At 40.6% G+C, this 25,218-nt stretch overlaps 1 protein-coding gene across 1 annotated transcript in view; it reads left to right on the top strand.

Annotated features, from left to right (window-relative positions):
- The first annotated feature begins 712 nt into the window (after positions 1–712).
- The window catches only part of FAM169B (Protein), a 40,769-nt gene continuing 16,263 nt past the window's right edge, over positions 713–25,218 (top strand). The window contains exons 1-7 of the mRNA XM_077786012.1: positions 713–835; positions 933–1,007; positions 11,623–11,788; positions 11,857–11,990; positions 14,652–14,751; positions 20,750–20,835; positions 22,214–22,388. Coding sequence (XP_077642138.1) covers positions 713–835; positions 933–1,007; positions 11,623–11,788; positions 11,857–11,990; positions 14,652–14,751; positions 20,750–20,835; positions 22,214–22,388 — 859 coding nt within the window. The remainder of the gene's footprint in view (positions 836–932; positions 1,008–11,622; positions 11,789–11,856; positions 11,991–14,651; positions 14,752–20,749; positions 20,836–22,213; positions 22,389–25,218) is intronic.

Here is a 25,218-nt window from a genome sequence, read left to right as displayed (position 1 = left end):
GGGAGTTTTGTGAGTTCAGATGCGGCGTGGGCAACTGAGCTCACGAAGGCAGCGCCTGGATAGCGGCGGCCGAGGGCATTCCCGGGGTCCGAGGGCATTCCCGGAGCCTGAGGGCATTCCCGGAGCCTGAGGGCATTCCCGGAGCCTGAGGGCATTCCCGGGGGCCGAGGGCATTCCCGGAGCCTGAGGGCATTCCCGGGGGCTGAGGGCATTCCCGGGGGTTGAGGGCATTCCCGGGGTCCGAGGGCATTCCCGGGGGTTGAGGGCATTCCCGGGGTCCGAGGGCATTCCCGGAGCTCATGGGCATTCCCGGGGTCCGAGGACATTCCCGGGGTCCGAGGGCATTCCCGGAGCCTGAGGGCATTCCCGGAGTCATGGACATTCCCGGAGCCCGTGGACATTCCCGGAGCTCATGGGCATTCCCGGAGCTCATGGGCATTCCCAGGGGCTGAGGGCATTCCCGGAGCTCATGGACATTCCCGGAGCCCGTGGGCATTCCCGGAGCTCATGGGCATTCCCGGAGCCCGAGGGCATTCCCGGAGCTCATGGACATTCCCGCAGTCATGGGCATTCCCGGAGCCCGTGGGCATTCCCGGAGCCCACAGCCGGTCTCGCCAGCCGCCCCTCGCCTCTCCGGGCACGGCCCCGCCGCTCGCCGCCTTCCGCCGCCCTCGGCCCGCTCCGGGCTGCCCGCGCCGCCCCGCAGGAAGTGATGGCGGCCGAGGGAGGAGGAAGAGCCGCCGTGGGTAAGAGGGAGGAGGCGGCTCGGGGCGGCCGAGGCGCCGCGAAACACTCGGGGCTTTGCCGGGACCTCTGCCCGCGGCCGTACCGCGCCGTGAGAGGCCGGGTCCCTGCCTGGGGAGCGGGCAGCCCGAGCCCTGCGCACAGGGTCCCCCACAGCAGCGTTTATTTTCCCCTTTTCCTGCGTCCAGGTGACTTTTCCAGGTGTTCGGCTAGTCCAAGCCTGCCCAGAGAGGGTCCTGCCCGCTGTGGTTCGGCAGGTGATGGTGGGGAGAGGATGATCCCCGACCTCCTGTTTGCAGTGTGTGTTCGGGGTTTCAGCAAGACTTCAGTAGATCTTAAGTACTCAGCCATTAAGGAGCACTGCATAAAAATATCCATTTTCAAAGGCACCATCGGCAGTTGTTTATCCAAACTGAGCAAAACCCGGGTTTAACAAAAGCAGCAGGGTTTAACAGGGACAAAGGAGCCATAAACACGTTGGTTCTTGACTACACAAAAATAGTTGGACTGTTTTGGTCTTGAGATGTAAAAGACTTTGTATACTGCAGAATAGTGTTCAAAGTATAGTATACTAATATATTGCTTATACATATACTATATAGTACCCTTCCTTTTAAAAGTACTCATTAAAGCTTTTCTTTGCTATTGACGAGGTGAGTAGAACAAGAAGCGCGTAGACATAGAGGATGAACTTCCTTGTGAAAAAGCCATTCTCCCCTCGTCTCCTTTCAGCAGGAGTTGATTTGCTGGTGTTCCTGGCAGTGGGTGAAGAGCTGCTCTGCCCAGCAGAACTCAGCCCTTCAGTACCTGGTGGAGTTACAGTGCTTTGAAATTAACAGACATCGTGTCAGTTCCCAAATGGCCAAGCTCCCAGTGCTTGGTAAGGGACGTGATTTTAGCACAGGTGGATCTTTTGCACATACACCACCATGGATTTCCAGAGGAGTCTGGCATGTGCAGTGTTCTGGGTTTGTGTTTGCCTAGGAGGACTTCCAACGATCTCTGTTCATGCACTTGTTTGGATAAGGGCCCGTTGCATCACATCAGTTAGCTTTTGCACTGCTTTCCCTCCTGCTCTGGTTTTATACTCTTCTTTCTTAATTTGTCACGCTAGCAGGTAAATGGAGAGAAAGTGAATTTATCTTCTGAAACACATTTTAAGTTGCTGCCATTTATCTAAAGCACCTACTTCATCCCCTTCAGTAAAATAATGATGTTGTTCATTAGTTCCTCTAGCTGCTCATGGCTAAATGCACTGCAGTCAGATTGCTCTATTTTCCCCCTCCTATCAACCACTTATGGAAATCAAACATTTGTAATAATGCTATTTTTTGGGGACAGTGAGGAAAGACTCTCAGTTCTACTGATTTTCTTGAATAAAATATCTCTAGATGAATAGAACTTGGGTTTTCATGTCCAAGGAAGCATTGTAGTGTTGGGCAGTTTGATTAATGTCTAGATTTTTCCCTTTTTCATCACCCTCAGGTTGAATTTTTAGAATAGTTGTTCTTCCATCCCCTTCCTCTTTTAGGACAACTGACGTTTTTAAGTATTGTCTGAGTTTTGGTGTAGTTATGTCATTGCATAAGTCTATGTTTAAAATAATTATGGAGCAGTTGTCAATAAGCGAGTTGAGTATGCAGTACACTTTAAGAGCACATAGAGCCAGCCATTAGCTCTTGTGCAAATACTGCTTTTCAGTTCATGTTGTGCTGTAATTGAGATGCTACAACTCGGTCTCTGGCTATTCCTGTAACTGTTTTTCACAGGGAAAGATTGTTTGCACTTCCAGGTTTCTAAGCCCCTTTACAGGTCCCAGGCAAACCTTGCTGTTAAGAAGCAGGCCAGCTGTTGACCTGGAACTTGAGGTACTTGTTTTAAATTCAGCCTTCTTGCAAATTCATTTTGATTCTAGAACACCTTGAAAGTCAGGTTTGTATGTATTAACCACCTAACAGAAGCAGTGAGCAACCATGTATATGCAGCTCTGGAGCCTGAGAAATAGTGAGTGAGAAACCTGTATATCTAGTTTGGTAATTGCATTAATGAAGCCTTAAATTTCCATCTGTCTCTCTAGGAAGATGGAAATCTCCCTGCCACCCATAAAATCCGTGTTAATCAGTTTATAGGAAGGAGGTCAGCAGCCTGGAAGGTGGAAACACAAAATTCAGGTAGTATATAGGCACTGTCAGGAACGTGGCCTCTGCATGTAAAAAAGCTTCTCAGAGCTCTAAGGTGAGACTGATTAACAACCAGACTCCTACAGTGAAACTAAAATCTCGTGTGTGGAACAGGTAGAATTTTGCTCAGACTGTGTGTACATAAGAGGTAAGGGTTGCCATAACATTGCCACAGCTAATGCAAGGTGTTGAAACCTTGCTGTCTTTAACATAAATATGTACTTACATTCTAGAAAGAAAAGAAATCAGGAAACAAAATCCTAACTACTTCCCTCAAAGGAAAATTACAGCCCAAACCCAGCAAGCAAACCAGAGTCCCTTTCCATAGCAGCGTTTCAGTGAACACACTCCTTCCCTTGAGGGAAAGTTTGGGAAAACAAACAGCAGAGGAGAAAGTCTGGCCGGTTTCAATTTGCAAGTGGGAGGTGTGCAGGCATTATGGCTGTGAGTGTGTTATAGGAACCTACGTGATGAGGCTGGTATGTATTTGCCACATTGTGTAAAGGTTGCATACTGAGAGACTTCCAAACGTCTCGCCTGGCAATTCCCAGCCCTGGCGTGTTGGCTTTGCAGAATGATTGGCAGACCCTCAGGTTGCACATATCTCTGAAGGAAACTGTCCTGCTCAGTTACCCGGAGGTCTGTGGATGCTTAAAAACGTTGTGTTTGTAACCTTTGAAACTGCTGTCTGGTGGCTGGGCTTTATAGTATTACTGACAACAGATGGCAAATGGCTCTGCTGATGTAATTCTTGCTGGTGTTTCATTCCTGTGAAGTTGCACAGTTTCAAAATCTCAGAAAGTGCCTCCATATTTTTCCTGCATAATGATTTCAGGCCAAACTAAATAGAAACATTTTCTATTATTCGGATTCCAATGGTGTCATGTGACATTGTGGTAACGATTGCCTTGCAGCAGTTTCAGATAAGTGCACGTTTGGTAGCAACTTTAAGGCCTGTGTCCTTTAAGTAATGCTTATTAGGACGTAACAGATGCCGTTTAGAAACATTATGCCTTTTAATAGGCTCTGCTTTTAGCCTACATGTTCCCATACCAGGCAGACTGTGGATAAGGCAGGCTTGGAGGTATGCTGTCGTTTATGCAAAGCCTAAGTCAATTTTCTGCTCTGAAGTCAAGCCATGTGTTTTTCCTTGTTTCTTCCATTCTGGTCATAGCTGCCTTGCTGTGTTTTTCTCCCTAGTCATATCTTTGGCTGATTGTCAAGCAATTGCAATCAAAACCTTTTGCATTTTTAACCACCAGCAGTGGTTTCTTTTGTCCTTACAGAAGAGCCTGTGTAAACTGACTTTGAACACACTGAGCCTCACTATCAAGAGCACAGCAAGCGCAGAGTTAGCCCTCTGTTGCTAGCCTGTCTTTCCTTCTCTGCTTTTTCCTCCTCCCAAAAGGAGAAAAAGGGAAAAGCAGAGCCATGCTGATTTTGGAGCACCTTCAAAGACATGTAGAATAGCTGACACAATGGCACAGAGGAACAAGAGCGATGTTTACATATTTCCTCCACTACTGGCAGCTGTTTATTAAAGCAAGTTCTGAGATAGCCTTGTGATAGCTGGTGCAGGTGATGTATTAATTTGCAGCCATGTAATAAATTTAGCAAAGGGGAAATTAGTGGGGGAAGGGATTTTGATTTTTGTTTCTTTCCTTTTTTTCCCCCCTTCACCCCCTCCCTTCAAATTAATTGCTTTATTTTGAAATTATTCTGGCTGTGCAAATTGGTCCTTGCAAGTAATTTGGAGAAAGGCTGCTAGGCTTTCTTAGGCAGACTTATGCTCTCTGCTGGTGGGAGCAGTAGGCGTGTCACATGTAAAGAATTTGCAGCTGAAATTATGTGGTATTTGAAGCTGGTATCTCTGAAAATCTAGACAGTTGTCTCATATTTTCATTGCTACTTTGCTTGGGGAATATTATCCTTTCTGATAGCAAAGCAGGGCTTTCACGTGCTCCTGGTGTGCCACATTCTGCTGTGGTTTGTATGAGGTGATGTTAAGGGCTGTGTGTGGCATGACTTTAGGTTTCTCACACTTCCTTTGGGTAATGGTAGTAATGGGGAAATGTATTTGATGTGGTACTTAAATCCTAGCCCTGGTGCCAGGTTGTAACCATGTGTGTTTCGGTAATAACTTTTAATTACTCAAACACAGCCATTTTCAGAAAGTGTCTTGTCAGTCTGTCTGGCTTCTCCCCATGGGATGAATTCATCTCCATGCTAGACCATTTGTCAAACTCAGTTGTCATTTCCTGCCATTTCACCATTCGGTGTTCATCACAATGGGGGTCATTATTTTCCTCTTTCCCTCAAGTTACAAGATGCTTTTGAAGCAATGCATCTTCCTTTCTACCTTCCATCTTTGTAGAGGATTGAATTGCCACTATCTGCATTTACACTTGTGCTTCATAAAAGATCTACTGCTGTCCAAAGAACCTTTCCTGCCATTTTCCTTTCAAATCAGCCTCTTTCCAGTTGTTCTGGATTTTGTTTAGGGGATAGGCAAATAATTAAGTTGACAAATTCTTGCCATTTGAGTATTTGCTTCCATATGCAAGAAAAGACAAGTCTGACACCAGAGAAGCTGTGGCTGCCCCATCCCTGGAAGTCTCCAAGGCCAGTTTAGACCAGGCTTGGAGCAACCTGGGATAGTGGAAGGTGTCCCTGCCCATGGCAGGGAATTGATGATCTTTAAGGTCCCTTCCCACCTGAATCATTCTATAATTCCAAAATCCATACCTCTGCCCTGAGTAGTCAAAGTTAGAGTTTATTAAGAACTTGATGCTGATGTTCACAAGTTCAGAGGTATTAGCAACAATCACACTGAATCATTATAATATCCTTGGAAAACCTGATGTAAATGTGAACCTCAAAGCCTGAATTAATGACAGTCCTGAATCTCCCTTTTCTCCAGCATTTTCCCCTGAATTATTCTGTAAACTGCCTCTTTCTTTTTTACATCTAAGCTCTGTGAAAAACAAAGTTAAATGTGCAGAAATATGAATTCTGATATGTCATAGCTAGAGCTGGTAGTACTTCCATGGTTTAACAGTATGCTGCAGTTTTTATTTGTAAAGTCTGTTTCTGGGCTGTAATACCTCAGCTTTTTTAAATTACATTGGGTTAAAACTTTGTGCTAAACATGCCAGTCCAGATGTGCATTGTGTGTGTAATAGGACAGGGGTAGCCTGTTTACACAGATGTATTTTAGTTTATTTGTACTATGAGTAGGATGTGGCTTTATATTTTTAAGTGTAACAGTGCTAAAGAGCCATCTGAGAAAAAACAGATATAGTTGGAACTTATTTGCTGGAACTTTCATTGTGGGACTACTGCAGGTTAGAGTGGAGGAAATATCCCTTCAGTATGAACTCACCATTACGTGAGTCTCCTTAATATGCACTTGCTTTTCTAGCCTTCAAAACATTTTAATTAATGTGGTTTCAGCTAAATATTTTTATTTAAAAAGCTAAATAATTAAATCAGTTATTTAATTTCCTTGTCTATTTTTTTTTTCATTTCAAAAATTGTGGATTACCTTAAGTTTTGGGAAATGAAAAACATGTGTTTTATAGACCTGGTAATAGAAGGTTCAGAAGGCCTTCAGAGCTCATGGTGAAGTGTGAAAATTGAAGATGTTTTCCTTTTTCTCATCTATGTTCAGCTAAAAATATCTATATACCTAAAGCTTTTTTCTTCTCTTTTCTGAAATCAGTAGTAAAAATGTGTTTGTGGGAATGGCATGGTGAGTGGGATTGCAGGATTTGGTTTGCTCTCCATTTGAGTGGCAAAATTTGTAGTAATGACATATATAGCAAAGCTCATCTATTTAATCAAACAGGTTTCTTGATTGTGAGTGGCATTAGGATTATTTTTCCCCCCCTGCCTTAAAGTATTGATTCCACAGTTGAAGATTATTTACAGACAAACTTTTATTTACTTTGTCTCCTGAAGCCCTTCTGGCCATCTGACTTGTGACAGAATACTAAGTGATACATTAATGGAATTTTGGGATTGAAACATACAACCTTGAAACCTACATCCTGACTATTCCAAGAGTTCTTGTTCTATCAGAAATGGGGGAAAGCAGAGCAGTGGGAAGTGTTTTCATAAATGATGTGCAGCACGTAGTGCAGAGCTGCCTTGCTGTGCTGGACAGATACCACAGCTCGGCATTCGCCCGCTGGCTCAGCTGCCACCACATGCTGTTATGATACTGCACTTTCACTTCCACCAGAATTTGGGTTTTTGGCATGTATTTGCTCAGTGAAATTCAGGATGTGAGAGTCAGGTTCTGTGTGCACTCCCGGGAGCGTGCCAAAGACCTCTTCCTTCCTCTGAAAGGTTAAACAAATATGGTTGTCTAACGATAACCACATGCCTGGAGCTGTTCAGGCTCATGGGAAGGGAAGAAGAGTTGATGTGAAGCCCTGCTGTTCATCACAGAGCTCCTGCTCCCGTGAGAGGGTGAGAGACAGCATTTCAGTCATGTGTGTATGGCTCAGAAGGCAAAAAAAAGTAGTTATTCAATCCTGGACACTGTCCTGGGTGTGCTTCTGTAGTATGGCAGTGGCAGTCCATGGAGAAGTGAGAACAATTTATGTTATGTGACTTCTTGGTCTTTTTACATAGTAGTTTCAGAGGCACCTATAAGGAAAACCTCACACCCTTTTGAAGTGGTAGATAAGACATAGACTTAACTGATAAGGAACCAGACAGAAGATGCAGTGATTTGTTAAGGGCCACAAAAACACACCTGTGTTAAGAATAAAACTTAGGACTTCTAGTCTTAGTTGCATGGTTTAATTACAACACTCCCTCCTAAATATTGACATGTTATACTGTAATATTGTTTTGGTGCATGTTTGTCTCATATTGCAATGTGGTTTTTGAAATAAAAAGAAAAAAAAGGAAAAGACTTCTTGGACAAAACCCCTCAGAATATCATCAGAAACACTTAAAACCTGCTAAAGGTGGGTGTTTTTTTTGTTTTTGTTTTTGTTTTTTCTTTTTTTCTTTCTTTGTTATTGTGAAATATATTGGCATGAAAATAAAGCAAATAAACAAAGCCAGTGCTGCTATTGCAAGCATTAGAAATGGCAAAACTGAATTAAAAAATAATGAAACTTGAAAATTAGAAATGTTAAGTTTTTATCTCTCTTGTGCCTACACCACTAGAAATCTGACTGAGGTATTTTTCATATTTTTACATGTAAAATTATGCACAAATCTGTGCAAATGTACAAAATCCAGATACAAGCCCTGTGGTGACTGATGGCTCTTCTGTAAACATACAGCTCTTAATGGATGCATGTAGTATCCTTCTCTGTGTTTGTAGAACATGAAAAAGTAGTTGTAGGATAAATGATTAATTCACTTCAGACATAACACTTTTCATGCTTCATCTACAGTGAGGTTGATGTATTTTGCTTTACAATCTGGCTGCATCCTAAATGCCCTTACTCTGAAATGGGCATTTCAACAAGTCTGACTTTCCTGGAAGGACCAGCAATACCTCAGTGCATCTTAGTCAAGCCAGTGGTGTGTCTAGTCTGGAAAAAAATCTGCATTACCAACTTTGTTGGCTTAAAGGAACAATATTAATTACCTACAAGTGAATGCAGGAATAGAAGATTCTTAAGAATGAAAGCAAATACCCCCAGTTCTTGGAAGTGTCCAAGTTCAGGTTGGACAGGGCTTAGTGGAAGGTGTCCCTGCCCATGGCAGGGGGTTGGAATGAGGTGATCTTTACAGTCACTTTCCACCCACACCATTCGTGGTTCTAGGAAATATCTCTTGTTTAGTAAATTGTGTATTGTCTTCATGGTCAAGATTAACTTTGCAAAGAAGCTTCAGAGTATCTGATTAGATGGAAGGATGTCCTTTACCTCTGGACATTTCAACAGTCTGTAGCTTCACTTCTGGAATTTCACATATGACTTGTATGCACCATGTGTTTTCTGTTGTACTGAGAATAAATTCTTTTGCCCATGGAAAAATATTTCCTGCTTACTTTAACTGGTATAATGAAATCTTGCTGAGTCTGTAGTGATGGTGGTCTGTCTCTAATTCATAAAAAGTAATTCTACTTTAGGGTAGAATTTTGTCTTCCATTTTGTGATTGCATTTATTTACCTGATGCAGAACATGTGTGTGCTGATGAGATATATCTGGATTCCCACATATTGATCTTTTTGGGTCCTAAGTGAAGTAAAATTTGTCTGACTTTTACCTTTCAAGAAGGATATTTGTCCACTTGATGAAACTCCCATGAAATTCAGTTCTCTTGTCTAGAGGGGACAAGGGATAGAATAGCAGTGGGGGCAGAAAAAGCTGAATTTAGGGGTCTAAATTGAAGCAAGGGCCTTGGTTTATTCCTTTTTGTCAGAGTTGGACAATGTTTTAGGCTGAGGTTTTAGAGGGTAGAATCTCCTAAAGATGACTGAGTTGTATGGGCAGTGCATGCTGATATTTATAGCTGGTTTTAGCTGTAGCTTTTCACTTCAAAAAATCAAATTCTTAGTGCAAATTGATGACAGATCACCAGAGTGAGAGGAGATGTACTTGCACATCCTCGCTTGAGAATGTGGCCCAGACTGCTCCATGGAAACAAAAGAGAGAAGCAGATGCGCTGCTAGTTTTTACTTTAGAATCTCTACTGCACGCCTGAAATGGAAATGTGCTCGTTGGGTTTCTCATTTATTTGTCTCTAGATAATTTTTCCCTGTGGAATTGCAAAGCTTCCATGTCCTTTGCCCTGAAAGCAGGTGCCCTGCAGAAGACAAAGGCTGGTACCTGTCTGTCATCCCCTCCCTGTCATTGCTGCTGCATCATTCACCTCGAGGATGCCTTGACCTTGCTGAGCAGCTTTGGCTGTTTGAGATGTCAGTCCAGTGTCAGGAATCTCTCTGGTGCAGGAGGCCTCCCGTTCTAAATTTACTCTCCTGCTTTATGGTCCCTCCTCTGTGGCTGCAGCAGGAGGCCCCTCGGGTAACCCTTTGTGCACAGAGCCCCTTGCAGGAGCTGCTGGCAAGGTCCTGGCAGGCTGGCTGCCACCATGTGTTCTTTTGTTGCTGCTAGGTAAGATCAAATTCAAACAAAATCCTGTAACTCCAATTAGGTCAAAAGGCTGTCCTTGGAACATTATAATTTTGATATCCCAAGATGCTGATTGGGCCTCAGACTGAAGTACTCCTGCGAGAACGGCACTGCTTTTATTCTAAAGCAAAGTTATATTATTTTGCATTTGATTTAGCAACCTTTATAACATCTTGTTATCCAGCAATAATTATGGCTTTAGTTGAATGCCTAATAACAATAGTTATGGATACACTTTGAGGGTTTTTTCTTGTGCCTGTATACAATGGAAGGGTAAAAGGGACATATACAGCAGGGTAAATGTTATTTTGTCACTTTATACTGGGAAAAAGTGGGAAGCACATTAGTTAACATAAAAAGAAATTCAGGTGACACTTCTGTTCCATATTGTTCTGAAAACAACTTCAGTCTCTCTCCCCATCAACAATTTTCTTCTTCACAAGAAATTTTTTATTCTGTTTGCATAGGAACATATGCTCCTAACTGACTTCAGCCTTTTCAGTGTATTGCACAGGAAAGACAAATTCACTGGAAACCTAAAAGCATCTTTTAAAGGAAAAGATTACTTCTATTCAAAGCTGTATTGATGGAAAGTTGGTCAGAAGTTTCCTCTAATGCCTCATTATTTAATCTGTGACCTTATTTTGTCCTTCAAGTGGTCCTTGTTACCTAGAGTACAAGCATATTATGTAGCAGAAAGTTAATTGCTCAGTTCAGTGAGGAGGAGACACGACTGTGCTGTTAAGTTGCATTGGCTGAACCATGGCAGGAGGCAGCCCTGTAAGCAGCACCTCATGAACAGTATTTATTAGCATGGCAAATATTTTTCTTTGTGCTAAACTCAAGTCTTACATGCTGCTCTTTTGTAAAGGATTAATTTACTAGTAAATTTGCTTTTGTGAATTACCAAAGTTTTGAATAATAATCTTTAATTTCTCTCCTGACATAAGTTCTTTGCTCAGTGATGTTTAAGTTCTGCCTGGGGTTTTATAATGTAACTTGACTTGCCAGTGCTGCTATGCTCTTTTCTCTCCCATTTTGTCACATAACAAACATGCTATGAAACCCATCTACAGAGTAGCTTCTCTTCAGCATTCTGAGTACACAGCTCTGCTGCCAAGCATTGAGATGGAAGCTGGTTGCTTGCAAAGGGCAGGAAAATAGTGTTTAAAGCATTTTAAGCATTTTAATTTTCTTATCTGTATGCTGAAGAATCAGATACTGATCACTGCTGGAGGGAGAGTGGAGGGACCATGGGTGAATAGTCTGAGCTGGTACTACAAATCCCATGCTCCTACTTTTATGTGGAAAGGTATCATTTTCAGTATGGTACCTATATGATTCATAGTTTGTTAATCTTAGTATAGACAGGTCTTGCACTGGTCCTTTCAAGACTCTTCCTTGTCTCAGCCATATACTTTACTACCAGTGCAGTTATTTCACATTTAACTTACTAAGGACAGTGCCATGTGAGACGAAACCATAATTAAAAAAGGAGGATTCAGAACTAAGATGCCAACTACAACTCTGTGGTAGAAGATTTGGTCCTCACTTGGGCTTACAAGAGTTGGAGGTGTAGCTTGTTGATTGAAAGCCCCTTAAATTGAAGCTACTTTATTCCTGTGATAGAACAGTGGCTGGACACTATTTGGGTGTCTTGTCTTGTTCTTCTTGGGCTGGTGATAGTGAGTCTGATTTGTTATATCAGAAGGAGGTTATTGCTTCTTCAGGAACACCAAGCAGCTGCTGGGGAAACAGAGGTTTTAAGACTTAGGTTTCGTATTTAATATAAAAAGTAAAAATATCTTGTGTTTTATTTTAATCACAGGTCGACTTTACTTGGTTGATACAGTAGCAGGAGATCCAGAGGTTCTGCAAGCAGATGCTGAAACATACTATGAAAAACTCTTGAAGAAGTCACTGTCCAGTCCTGATGTTTTTTGCATCCCTGGAAGAGGAGAGGTAGTAGGCTGATGTTTCTCATGCTGCTAGTTAGATTCTTGCAAATTAGTTTGTTGGTTGTGCTCATATATGCTAACAGGGGTAAACTGGTATGGGTAGATTGCAAAAAAAAAAATCAGTAAGTCCTGCATTATTTCAAATAATTTGCATGCTGTAAATGAGAGATAAGCTTAAACTCCAAGTCAGAGTGTTGAAGAGGGTTTGAAGTACTTTGGTGAACTTTGCATCTTGACCTGCCTCCTTACAGGACTAAATCAAAAGTGTATTTTAGAGATTTATACCATGGTGCTGCTCTGTATTCTGCCTCTGCTGTGCAGTTTACACAGTCTATCTTTTGTTTCCATTCTTTACAAAACTTTTATTGTTAATTTTGGATGTGGATTCTTCCAAAGGAATTCTAAGACACCTGGGTGGAATAGAGATGACTGAACAGGCTTATTAAACATTTTTACTGCAGTCAACCTATGAAACCTTTAATTCTGGCATTTGTAGATCATAAAAGGTGTGCTGAGGTACCTGTTATTATGTTATCAAAGCAGAAATTGGATTAGTTAAAATGATTGTTTGGAATACAGTAGCTTTTCTGCAATTTAGGAAAATATGATGCAGTAGTTTCCAGAAGAATGCTGTTCCAGGTGGGATCAGCTTCAGCTTTGAGCTGGGAATGTAACGTGGTTTAAATACTCTTTTAATGCCCTCTAGTGGAGCCTGTGGGGCTAAATACAGAGTGAACATGCAAAGATCCCCCAGTTTAGAGCTTCTGTGTCCTTACCTTCCATGCCTGCTTGTACTTTGCTGTTCCAGTAGGAGGGAGAGGAGGTTAAAGTCCCAGGCAGAGCTCTGTGTGTTCCTGCAAAAGCCACACACACTGAGATCAGTTAAAGGTGGACTTCTGGCTTCTGATTCACAACTGTCTTGATTTTGTGGCTTGTCACCAGCCCTTAAGTATATCACGTGACTGATTTGAGTCTCATAGCAACACATTTCTCTTTGGATTCATTTAATTCAGGTATAATCGAATCTGCTAGTCAGCCAGTCAAGGGCATAAGTAATGGTAGTGTTCTTGCTGTATTGTCTTTTTCCTTATAGCCTGTAATAAATAGCTCAAAGAATGTTGATGTTTTGTAATTTAAAAGAATTCAAACATTATAAGGTAAAGCTTCCATTCATTCCCAGTGAAGATCCCAGCTAGCAGTCTCTTATAGACCCACAGCCTGAAGGATGGGGGGTTTGGTGTGTGAATAATGTCTGCATTACCAAACATTTTTTCCCCCTTCTGCATGTGAATTAAAGCAGGTATCAAGTGGCAGCAGTGTATAATCATTTAGCAGGAGTTAAGTGGCTGTCAGCCCACTTGTTGAGGTCACAGAACTTTTTGGTATGGCTTGGTCAAGCATTCAGGACACAAATAGCAAGGATTACTGCAAGTCAGGATGAGAGCCCCACAGGTTGGCAGCAGCCACACACAAAGCTGTGCTTGGCTCATGCTGCTCTTGTTAACACCTGTGAAAGTGCACATTACCTTATCAAACAAAATAACAATCATGGCAGTATTGGAAGTAGTCCTGGCCTTTTCATTATGGAAATGCTCCCAGGTGCCATAATGACATTGATGCTGTTATGTCTGAAGCATGCAAAGAGCAACTGAATCCTCAGATTTAGGCAAGCTCATGAATACAGATTTCAAGCAGTTTTCAACTTTTTTTCTTTCCCACTGGAGTCCAGTGTTTGCATAGATGCTTCCAGGATTCTGGCACTCATAACTAGTGAACACTGGTTTCAGCTTAGAGTTGTTATCCTGAATTATCCATATTCATATTTCTTCCATGTATCAAGAAATATTAAATGTAACACGTGACTGATTTGAGTTTCATAGCAAACTGACAAATGGGTGCAATTAGAGAGAGAGGCACACCCACACATACACAATGGACCAGATTTTGGAAAGTACAGTACATACTGTGCTAAGTCATGCACGCTCTTTGCCTGTACCTAAACTTACATGACAGCATTTGCAATATTCATATGGAAATCGTCATTTCTATGCATATAGAGCTGTTTGAGCACAGTAATTTTGTGTTTATGTGTCACATCATTTAAAAGTTTAGTCTAAGAGCAGAAGCTTGAGAGCTGCATTTTGATTTTAGCTTTGCCTTCAACTTAACCACCTTGTGCCAATTATCTACCCTCGCTGTGCCTCGAAGATAAACTGCCCAGGCACTGCCCTAATGCTTTGATACTCCCTGTACCCCAAGGCTTAATTCATTGTTTGCAAAACACCACAAAAACTCAGCTGGAGGATGCTGTAAGAAGTGCAAGTTGTATTTGTTTTCATTTTATGTGTCTGGTCTTTCATAACACCATTTGTCTGCGTGTGGCAGTGCTCAAAGCCAGGTTATGTACTAACCAGGGCAAGTCAGCATAAAGGTCTTCACTAACATCAGTAGCTTGATTTCTTTTAAATTAACTTTCCTTATGGATAATATTAGAATATTATGTGTATTTCAGTACCTTGAAGTTGAGGATTGAGAGGGTGTTGTGCTAAGCTTGTACCATGCATGTCAGCAAAGCATGTCGATAAAACATAAGTGCATCTGATATGTGAAGTACTTATTGTGAGCTTTACAGTACAAAGAGCTACAGGGCTTGTTTGTTTTTTAGGTTAAACTTGAAGATTCCTGTGTGTGTTTTGTCCCTGTCTACCGAAATAATCCTACTTGCAAACTGTTGCTGTTAACTGATCCAAAGGATAAAGAGACAGGTTAGAATTGGTCAAAATATTTTGAAATTTGAGTAGCTGTAATTTCTTTACTTTTAAGATGGTCTGCTTGTTTATGTATTTAAATATTCTGGGTTTTGTTTTGAATATGAAGTGGTTTCAGTTTATCTGTCAAGAATTTGTGTCAGTGGGCTGCTGATTAGATGGAAGACTTGACAATCAGGGCTTTTAAATTCTATGCATAAATTCTCTGCTGGTAGCTGAAAAACCACCTTGGGTAAATCTCTTATTCTTTCTGACTTTATTCAACAGGATAATATTTTTCTAATTCAGAATGATGTGAAATTTAAACACATTATGGTTTGGATAGAATCCTGAAATCCTTAAACAATAAAATACAGGTATAAAATTGTATTGCTTCTTACTGATTCTTGTTAATATTAATTTTTTTATTTTATGATTTTTTTTTTCAGTTCTAGGTTTAATTGCCTTTTTTTCCCAGTACTGGTGTGTGAGGGCTATCTACTGGTGTGTAGATTAAGTGAGGACTGTTGGTGTTGTGAAGCAATGAGTTGTAGAATTTTTGACATATCTGCAACAAGGACATGAACTTTTTTTTTGACTCACTGTGTCACTTAGGAAATACAGAACACATGAAACCTCTTAAACTTCCAGCTTCCAAATGTGGCGTCAAACTAACAACATCTGTCATTAAAAGTGTACTTTTTTTTAAAGGGTAAGCTATAAATTATGCCTGAAAGGCATTAATAGCCAGTATTCTTAATAACAAAGCAAAGGCAGAGCAAAATTCTCTGTTCGCTTCTAAGTGTGGCAGGTAATGATCTTGCACTCCTGGAACAGGTTCTGTTAGTGTAAGTGTTCATTGTTCAGTCCTACCCTGTAAGCAGGAAATGTCTTCAGAGGAACAAAAAGCAGATTAAGATTACCTGTGGTTACAGCTGAACTCTGCAGTTTTCCAGCTCCTTCTACACAGGATTTCAGGTGGACCTTTGCTAATGGACTATGGTCCACAGGAGAAGGTAGGAGACCTTTCCAAGCTCCTGGTGTAGTCAAAAGACTTTCTGGTCCCTCTAAAACTATTGATGTAGAATTATTCCTATATAAATTACTAATTTATATATTCCATTAGTGTTTTTCTGAAGAGAGATACACACTGGTGTGATAAAGGGGAGAAGCCTCTACACCAGAGGCCAGACTGGCTCTTGGTGAAGTTGTGCTCATCTCCTGACTCATGTTCAAAGGAACGTGGCTGAAAACAACACTGAGGTAGTTTAGGCTTCACAAGAGGAGTTGGGATCCAGTGCAGAAATAAAGACTTAATAAATAGATGCAGGTGAAAGTGCGTTTAGCACAGCTCTTCAGTTACATGATCTCATTTAGTATTGGGAACAAGAAGTATTAATGAGATAAAAGCACAGAAGGAAAAATGATTTCTCACAGGAACAAGTCAAGTCCAATTGGAGCCTAAATTACATGATAGCTGTCTTCATTAAAAGCTTAAACATAGCAGAATAAACACCTTATTATATTATAAACAACAGCCTAACTGACTGCTGTGACCCCACCCCTTGCAAAATTTCAGCTCAAGTTACCAGTCCAGAATCAGAGGTGCAGAGAGATCTCTAAGCCTGCTACATCACCTGGCTTTTGATATTGCTGTCAAAAAGTGTGATTTAAAGGATTTTCTGGAAGTTCTTTGTTTCTGGATTTTATATACTATAAATATGTGGCCAGTCTTCCTGCATACATCAAATTTGACTGGTGTGGTTTTTTTTTTTTTTTTCCTTCAGATGAGTGTTAATAAATTTTCATTAGTTCTTTAAAGACTGCTGGGATGTGTGTGCATACCTATACATATGGGTATATACTTTAGAAGTATTTTGTCCTAAAATTTTTCCAACAGCTCAGCAGATTTGGAATTGACTCTTAGGGTGGCAGACTGTGCTAATGGTGCAACTCCACCTGGATTTGCTCACCTACATGACCTTTTGTTCTGACCAGTGAACAGATCAAATTATTTCAAAACAAATTCCTTCAGAGAAGGGCAATATATTTTAACTTAGTCATTGTTACTTTAAGGACATTTGACTTTAAGGGCAGAAAATGAAAACATTTAGCAAGTTATATAATTTTATTTTCCTGACTTGAGTTTTTCTTGTGAAACAAATTTCATCCAGATGGAAGAGGGAAACAGTTTTGCTATAGTTGATATTTTCTCTTCCTCTACCTGTCCACTGCCTCTGCATTTTAGTTTTTTTCCACAGCAGGAGCACTCTTAGAAGCAAATTTCCTGGTTGTCCCCAGATACTGTGTTTCAGTTTGATGATATGTAATTATTGAATACTGGTTTAAAGAGGGGTGGATTCCAGCACTGAGTTTTATTTCTGATCATCTTGATAAGATGGGTTGTCCTGAAGTGATGTGTAGCTTGTGGTTTGAAATGATCTGCATATTTCAAAGAGAAAATGGGTATGGCATCTTTTCTCTAGGGCTTGGTCTTGGTTGGAAGCATTTTAAATTTATTTTTGATGGGCTGAGTGTTGTGTTCTATTAGTATATCTATACAGATATTTTTATGAGAATGTAAATTGCATTGTAAGAGCTTACAGAGCATAACATGGGTGATTAACATCTTTATAACACTAAATAAACATACCTTATTGTGGCATTTTCTGTATGCTGCATGTAATAATTCACAATAACTGTGAGATGCCTTGGAACATTTATCACAAGACATTTGCAACAAATCATGGAGTGAAGCTTGAATTGTAGAAGAAAATGTAACTGGTTGCAGGAAAGATCTATCTGAGATACTTGAATGGCTGCCATTCCAGCAGGAATCTGCCTGCCTCCCAAGCTTTAATGTATTTGTTTTGATAGCATTCCTAGAAAAGACTGAGAAATGCTCTTATTCTATTTTAAGGACAGGGAACTCTGGGACCCAGCTAGTTCAGGGTATGTCAATGCTGCAGAATGCAGTCCAGAGTAGGATTTCAGAGGATTTACCTTGCTCCAGTATCAGAGTATTTCCACAATGGAAGTCTTACAAATGAGATCTCTTTAAGTCTGTCAGCAATCTGAAACTGTGACAGGATTAAGCTAAAGTTGACTTTACAGGAAGTGCCACTACTTTATCTTAGATATTTATTAAATAAACTCTAATTACATCTCTCATAAGTAACATCACCTTTATTTAGTTTGTAACTGAGGGATGTCTTTCAGCAGTTCAGATGAGGCAGGGGAAAAAGAAGAGCCAAGCAGGATGTTGCTTTATTTTTTTCTTCTTTGCTCTGTGTGTAGAATCCTGATGTGCACATTTCATTTAAGTAGTTGCACACCAGTGTGGGAACATTTGGCCAGCATAGCCTAGGAAGTAAAAATATAATCCAGGCCTGAGTTGGGAAGGGATCCATGTTTGCCCAGCAAAAGTAGACATTTCATAATCACAATTGCATTATGCTTGGTGCCTAATTCAGTTCAGTCCTGGATTCCAAACACCCTGTGCTGTGGAATCCTGTGCTCCACTGCCTGTCAGCTTCTTGCAACACTCTGTGTTTGTCTGAGTGCAGGTGATGAAAGTGCTGAGGTTTAGCAAGCTGGTGTTACAGAGCAAGCCACACACCTGAGCATGTGTAAACCCCATTAATTGTGACCTGAAATGCATTTCAACCTGGCCTTGCAACTGCACCATCAAGCACATCAGGTTTTGCAGTTGCAAGGTCACTGTAGTCACACACATCATGATTCACAGGGTTCAGGGGATGTGTGTTGGCAGTAACTCCATCTCCTGTGATCAGGTGAACTGGATGTTTTGGAAAGAATAACAAGACTGGGAAGGGAGAGAGAGGGAGCATGTGGTCTTACAAATCATGTTTGCATTTGAAGTAGTGTTCCTCAAAGTTGATTATAAAATGAAAATGAGAATATGGGGAAGCATGGATGGATTTAACTGCGGACCAGATGTTGACTTGAAAAATGATAACAAAAAGCAAAGTACATATGTTTGTGTGAAATCTGGAGAAATGTTTTTCCTTCAAGGAAGGCATCCATATAGATAAGGTTGCTCAAGTAATGTGATGTGACAGTTGCTATGTCAACTAGTGTTCCCTTCCACACATTTAAATTATTGAATAGCACAGTAAATGTTCTATAAAAGCAACTCCTTCTAACATGGTTATGCATCTTCCTGTTTTCCTCAAAGCTTTTAAAAACTTTTCTGACCTTTACTATGTGTCTTGTATGTCTGAACTGTGTGCCAAACCCCTTTGCAGCTCTTATTAAAGTCAGCATTTGGCCCATTATGTCCCCTTTGTGTGACTCAGCTCCCTTTGTAGCTGCATGTTTCATGGATGTGTAATGGAGCAGTGTCTGCTGCATTTGAAAGCAGAGGGAAGGGTTTGAGGGAACAGATTGAATCCATCACAGAAAGAGTATGAAAATCCCATGCAAGTAAGTGCATAATATTTAATGAATTGAGTCTGCTGCTATAAACAGGCATCTGCCCTTGCGTGCAGTACTTCTTCCTTGTTAAACCAGCACACAATGTGTAATGCTTTTTGGCACATGCTTTAATAATTTATGGGAAATATAAGTTAGCTAAGCGGAATCTCCAGCCTTAAAACCAGCAGGATTAATAGAGTCTGGAGCAAAAAGGAAATTAACCTGTGTGCATCAGTGACAATCGTATAACCTGAGGCTAAAACAGGTAAATGATGAATCCTGTCCTTTAAATCATTTCATTTCTTCATGTGTGAATTTGTTGCTAACTCACAGATGGTTTTGAACTTTCTTATATTTGTCCCTAGCTGAGTAGGTTAGAGCCAGTTGTTGGAGCACTCTTTTAGGACTCAAGGCATGTGAACTCTTTACTGCTCTTTGCAACATTCCTCCTATATTATAGTCTATCTTTCTATACAGAAATGAACATGGTAGGTGCCCTATTTGGAGATATTAAAAATACTGATATTCTTTAGCAGTCCTGAAATCATGGAAATGTACTTCAGGTGAATGTCACCATTGTACAGATACTAAAAGTTCTTTTGGCTGAAATACTTGCTGTTTGATGTGTTTGTTCCAAAACCTCACCTAAACCCTTAAAATTTATTCCCTATCCTTTGGAATGACCCCATGTCAAAGCTTTTCTTTCTGAACAAGGCTTGGAAGTAATTTCAGTGTCATTGTTGCTGCTTCAAGTATTTTCCTTATAAATCTATTGGCAGGCAATGAATTTTGTAGATGAACATGTAGGAGTAGGGTTTAAATACTTGTTCCTGCAAATGTGAAAAATTGAGGAAGGATGGGAAGAAGTGGGGTGCAAGTTTTGCATCACACCTACATGAGGACTTGACTTACGTGGGTTGCTGATAACACTTTTGCTTAGGGCAAACTCTATCTTATTATGTGTGTCTATGTCTGTCTTTTGTTGATAGGAACCTCTCTGTGTGCATTTGAACCTTGGAGAATATCTGTCCATGCAGAGATTTAGGAATCTGTACTCTAAAGCTACCCACAGATAGAAATTCAATCACAGAGAGAGCTGCAAAGCTGTTTGATAAAGCAGATATGAGAATTTTCGTGTTTGACTTGCATGAGTGCAAATATGTGCACTCAAATATATGCAAATATGTGTGTGTGGGCAGGGGAAAGTTTGAAAGAAACTTGAAAACTGTAACCTTTATCCAGGTAGCTCCACTGTCCTAAATGCCACTCAAACCTTCTTTGCTACTGAACTTAGTATTAAGCAGGAAGTGCTTTATTCATATGGAACACAGGCTGTCACACCAAAGTCACATCAATTCCTGAGAAAAATTACCTTCACTTGATGCCTCGTGCAGCGCTGAAAATTGGATATCAAGGGACGTAGAGGTGAAATTGAAATACAATTGTTGTTCTTCTGTCTCACAGCAGAGCAGACTGGAGTCAGCTGGAGGGAGAAGTAGATCTGAGGCTGCCTGTGGAAAAAATTGAGAACCTACTTTGTATTTGCAGGTAACATGTTCCCCTGTTTTTGTTGTTGTAGTTTTGGCAGTTTATCTGAGCCAGCGTTGGTGGCCTGTGGAAGATGTTGTGAAGACAGCTGATCCTGCTAGAGATGGGCTCATTTTGGTGAGGATGCTGTTTTGAACTGTTGCCTTTACCCTGGAGCTTCCCAGTCAGAGCAATCATATGGAATTGTCTTTGGTCTCAAACAGCTCCTGCTCTGAAATTGTGGGATCTCGGCTCTGTGGCTCATCAAGTGCTTCATGTCTCCAGGACACAGTGACATGCACATTAGCCCTCTCTAAACAATTCTGTGCATGCAGCTTATGATTCATCTGTGGGATTTATTTTCTTTTGGTTTTTAGTTTACCCTTGCTGCCTACTAAAGGAATAATCATAAACTGAATTACTACATTAGCAATAATTTCTCACATTAACTGTCTGGTGGGAGGTGTTACTACCCTTTGGAACAATGTCTTGTTCTGATTTTTCTTTTCTCCTTGGTTAATGTTTATATTATATTCATTTTATGAAATGGTTGCTATTTAGTAATTTCTATATCCATAATTATTTTTCCAAATGAATTATTTTGGTAAGATAGAACTACTTTTTCATAATTTGAAGAATTTGGGTAGCCTGGAGTCTATTTGCAACCAAAAAGTCAGATGCCTGCTGCATATGAGCTTTGTCAGTTTTGTTTCCTATTCAGCTCTCGGTATCTCTGGTCCTTAATGATTCCATTCCTTTATCATCTTTTCCTGTCACACATAGTATTTAATTATTTGCAGAATTAAGTAGGCTTTTTATGGGTAACTGAACTGGAGGGATATTGAGATACCAATCCTTGCAAGGTAGAACTTGGAGCAGGGACACAGGCCTTCAGGCTTTCAAGCATCTCTGTATTAACAGAGAATGAAAATAATGTCTGAAAAGAGAAATCTTACCCCCTCTAGCTCATTGCTAAAAGGTAAATTGCCATTATATGTGGAAACTCTCATTTCTTTTTCAGCATTTGTGTGAAGCTTGTTGGCAGCAGTTTTTACCTCAATTATCAATATAATCTTGTTCCTTTATATTCCTTCATCTCCCTGTCCTGTCAGTTGTCTCCTAAGAAGGCCAGGTGACCAGGCCCACAGTGTGAATCCAATCTTCATTTCACTTTTGAGCAGGATTAGATTGCCTTGATCCTAGTTCCAAATCTGTGGCTGCAATCAAGATACTTCTGCTGCTTTAGAATTCCTCTCTGTGACAACAAGAGATATGTCAAGCTTTATAAATAGTTACTAAATTATTCTATGCCCGCTGGATAGAGGGTGAAACACTAGGAAAAACTGTTTTTGTTATTCTAGCTGAACCAATTCAGGAGGTATTTTCCCCAAATTAAGTGTATGTGTTTCCTGACCTCCTCCTTCCCAGCCTCTTTTGATTTTGAAACCTTTTATGAGATGCAAAATACTATTCTCTGCCTCATTTTTCTTTGGTCTGTTTTTGTTTGTTCTCTTAGGTCCAGACATTTGGAGAAAGGATTGTCCTCTTTGTTCTGAACTGCATTATTTTTGGAATGCTGGAAGGGAGTTCAGCTAATGATGCATTCTTTTTACCTCACTCTGCCACCGAGTGTGCCAAGATACTCTGGAGAAACGGCGAGGCTGCTGCCTTTTACTCGGTCAAGATGAAAGGTAAGGTCATTTTAGAGACACATTTCCACTGGTTCCTAATAGCTAGAAATGTAATCCTTTTGTTTATCTTTCAGTATAAATAATCCTGTCTCTCATCTACATTTTTATATGAAATCTCCCTCAGAATTAATCTGGGGAACAAACCTTCCCAGAATTTGGAAGCCATCCATATTACTTTCATTTCAACATGATAGTTCCAAACCCTATTCTGATCTGAGGTACTGGCTTACTCCAATAAAATGTGCTTAATGCAGCCAAGTAGGAGGTTGTACATCTAGGAACAAAGAATGTAGGGCCTATCCACAGGATGCAGAACTGCATCCTGGAAAGAATCATACCTGAAAAAGGAGTGCAGTTCCCAGTGGTAAAACATATTGGGGGTTGGTGGGGGCAAGAAGAGAAAGGATCCTTGGATGTGTGAGGAGCAGTGGCTGCGTTGTGTAGAGGAAGGTATGTGCACTAGGTCAGTCCTGGAATTCTTTGGGCAGTTGTGGTACTCACAGTTTAAAGGATGATGATTAATTGATTTCATAATTAATTGATTAAGTGACATAGAAAAGAAACAAAATGCGTTTTTAATTCCTTAGGGATACCTGATTAACTTTAGTAAAGGTCTTATTAAACACAGAGTCTGTATTAATGCAAATAATTGCTGTTAACCAGTCTGGAGTGGAAAAGGCTTAACTGGAATAACTTCAGTTATGCAGTTGAGCCTGTGCTCCCATGTGGGAGCTGGTTACCAGCCTGTGCTTAAAACTCATGGGAATTACCTTGATACCAGCAGCTTAAACACAGAGAAGGTGGGATCTTTGGAAGTAAAATATTGCCCAAGTCAGGACTCAATAGCTATCCATCCAAAATGGGAGAAAGAGAGCAGCTTGAGAGATGGGTTGGTTTGTATTCCAGAGGACACTCTGAAGGTGCCTTTTCTGCTGCAATGCCAAAGGCAGCAGCAATGGATGTTCTGCTCCTTGGAATGGAAAAATCCTGATACACACAGAGGTGGAGCTTGTACAGCACCATCAGTGAGGAATCAGGACTCAGCCTATGATCAAGGAGCCTTGTCTGTATCTCTGATTATGCTGATGAACTGGTTTGTAATGCCAAACACAAGTGCATTTTCCTTTAAGTCCATAAATATTCCTGAGCAAAGCTTTTGGAAAGAAACACTTGTAGGGGCTGTAATGATTCATGCTCCAGTAAAATGAATGTGCACAGTAGTCTGTTATGGGTGGAGTATTAGCTAAGTTGAAACTCTTTCTGAGTAAGCTGAGAGTCACAGCTTGGTTTTAAACCAGGTCCACATAAAATACAAATCCTTCAAGTCCAGATTTGTCAGCATCTGCCTTTTCTTGCCAGTGTTTTTTTTTCTCTGGGCAGCTATATTTGTTAGTCTTTGGCCTGTGTCACAAATTACTGCAGTCTTTTGCCAAACCTTTCGGGAACCTTGGAGCTGATTGTTTTTGCTGCTTTTTGCTATTTGATGTACGCATTTAGAAAATAATTCCTCTTTCTGAAGTTCTGTGATTTCCATTTCATAGCAGCCATGCTGTGGTTGATTCTATTCTCTCTATTTTTTAGAAGAGCCCTGGATTTATTAGGCCCAAAACAGACTAAGATAAATATCTTCCCTCAGAAGCTGTATTTCACAAGGTTGTTTTACATATTTTCATAATTTACTTCTTAAAATCATAATGTAAGTTCTTTTTCCTTTTGCTGCCCTGGTCAGAACATTTAGTAGAGGCAGCTTTATATTGGACTTCAAATTGTGCTGGACCCTTGTTACAGCTTCTGGTCCTGGGAAAAAATTATTTTCCTTTGTGCCCACCATGTGATTCTGATTCCCTTTATTTCCATGCTCTGGAATTATGTGACCATTCTTTCCAGTTTGATTTTCTTCACTGCGTAATGGAGATTCTCATATTGATGTTGTATTCAACTGTATTTTTCGTCTGTGAATTTTTCATTATCTACAGCATGACAAAAAACATGCTTCAGTGGAGGCAAATAAGCCAGAAAAGGTCTGTGAAGCATGGCTCTTTCAAACATAAGTCTTCTGGGTGAATTACAGAAGTGGTGACCAAGGAGCAGTGAGTCTGTTCTATCTTTGCTACAGATTTAATGTGTCGTTATGCAAACTAAATTTTCAGTGGACTTCAGTGATTCCAATTAACTATCTTGGCAATTCTGTAATGTCGTTTCCATTTGCCAGTTCCTAGGTGGCCTGTACTAAGTGAACTTGGTAATTTTGGTTCAGTTCCATGCTTCCATCCATCTTATGACCATCCTTAACTGGATCTCTTTTAATAGTCCAGCTAAAGAGGCACAGATGGTCTCGAGCACCCGCCTTGCTCAGAGATGCAGTAACTACTGCAAGTCAAGGTTTTGAGACAATTTGGCCTCTTCTGGCACTGACCACCCTGCACCTGTTGTGTAGATAAAGTCTCATTCTTCAAGGCTATCACTTTTCGTGAGCATTAGACACCTTTATTAAAGCAAAATTTATTCATGACTGCACAGATCATCAACTTGGCCTCTCTGGAATGTGCCTATTCCTGTCCAATGACAGGCATGCAGCATTTACCACTGGGTGTACTAAAGATTGATGAGATGTACTAAGCCACTAATGAGGCTGATAAGACACTTTGTCACGTGCCAAGATAAATGTCTCCAATTTTATCTATGTCAGCAGCTTCCATATCAGACAGCTGAGCAGTTAGACCTCACTAAATGGAGCTACTTAAAGGTACAATAGGAAATGACAGTCCCTCTTCCTGTACCTTTCTCTGCAGGCAGCAGCCTGAAAATGAAATATTTTGCAGACAGCCTT

Source organism: Lonchura striata, chromosome 11 (assembly GCF_046129695.1).
Source record: "Lonchura striata isolate bLonStr1 chromosome 11, bLonStr1.mat, whole genome shotgun sequence".
Taxonomy (NCBI): Eukaryota; Metazoa; Chordata; class Aves; order Passeriformes; family Estrildidae; genus Lonchura; species Lonchura striata.
The sequence above is the reverse complement of the archived record's forward strand: the minus strand, read 5'-3'. Positions and strand labels throughout refer to the sequence as shown.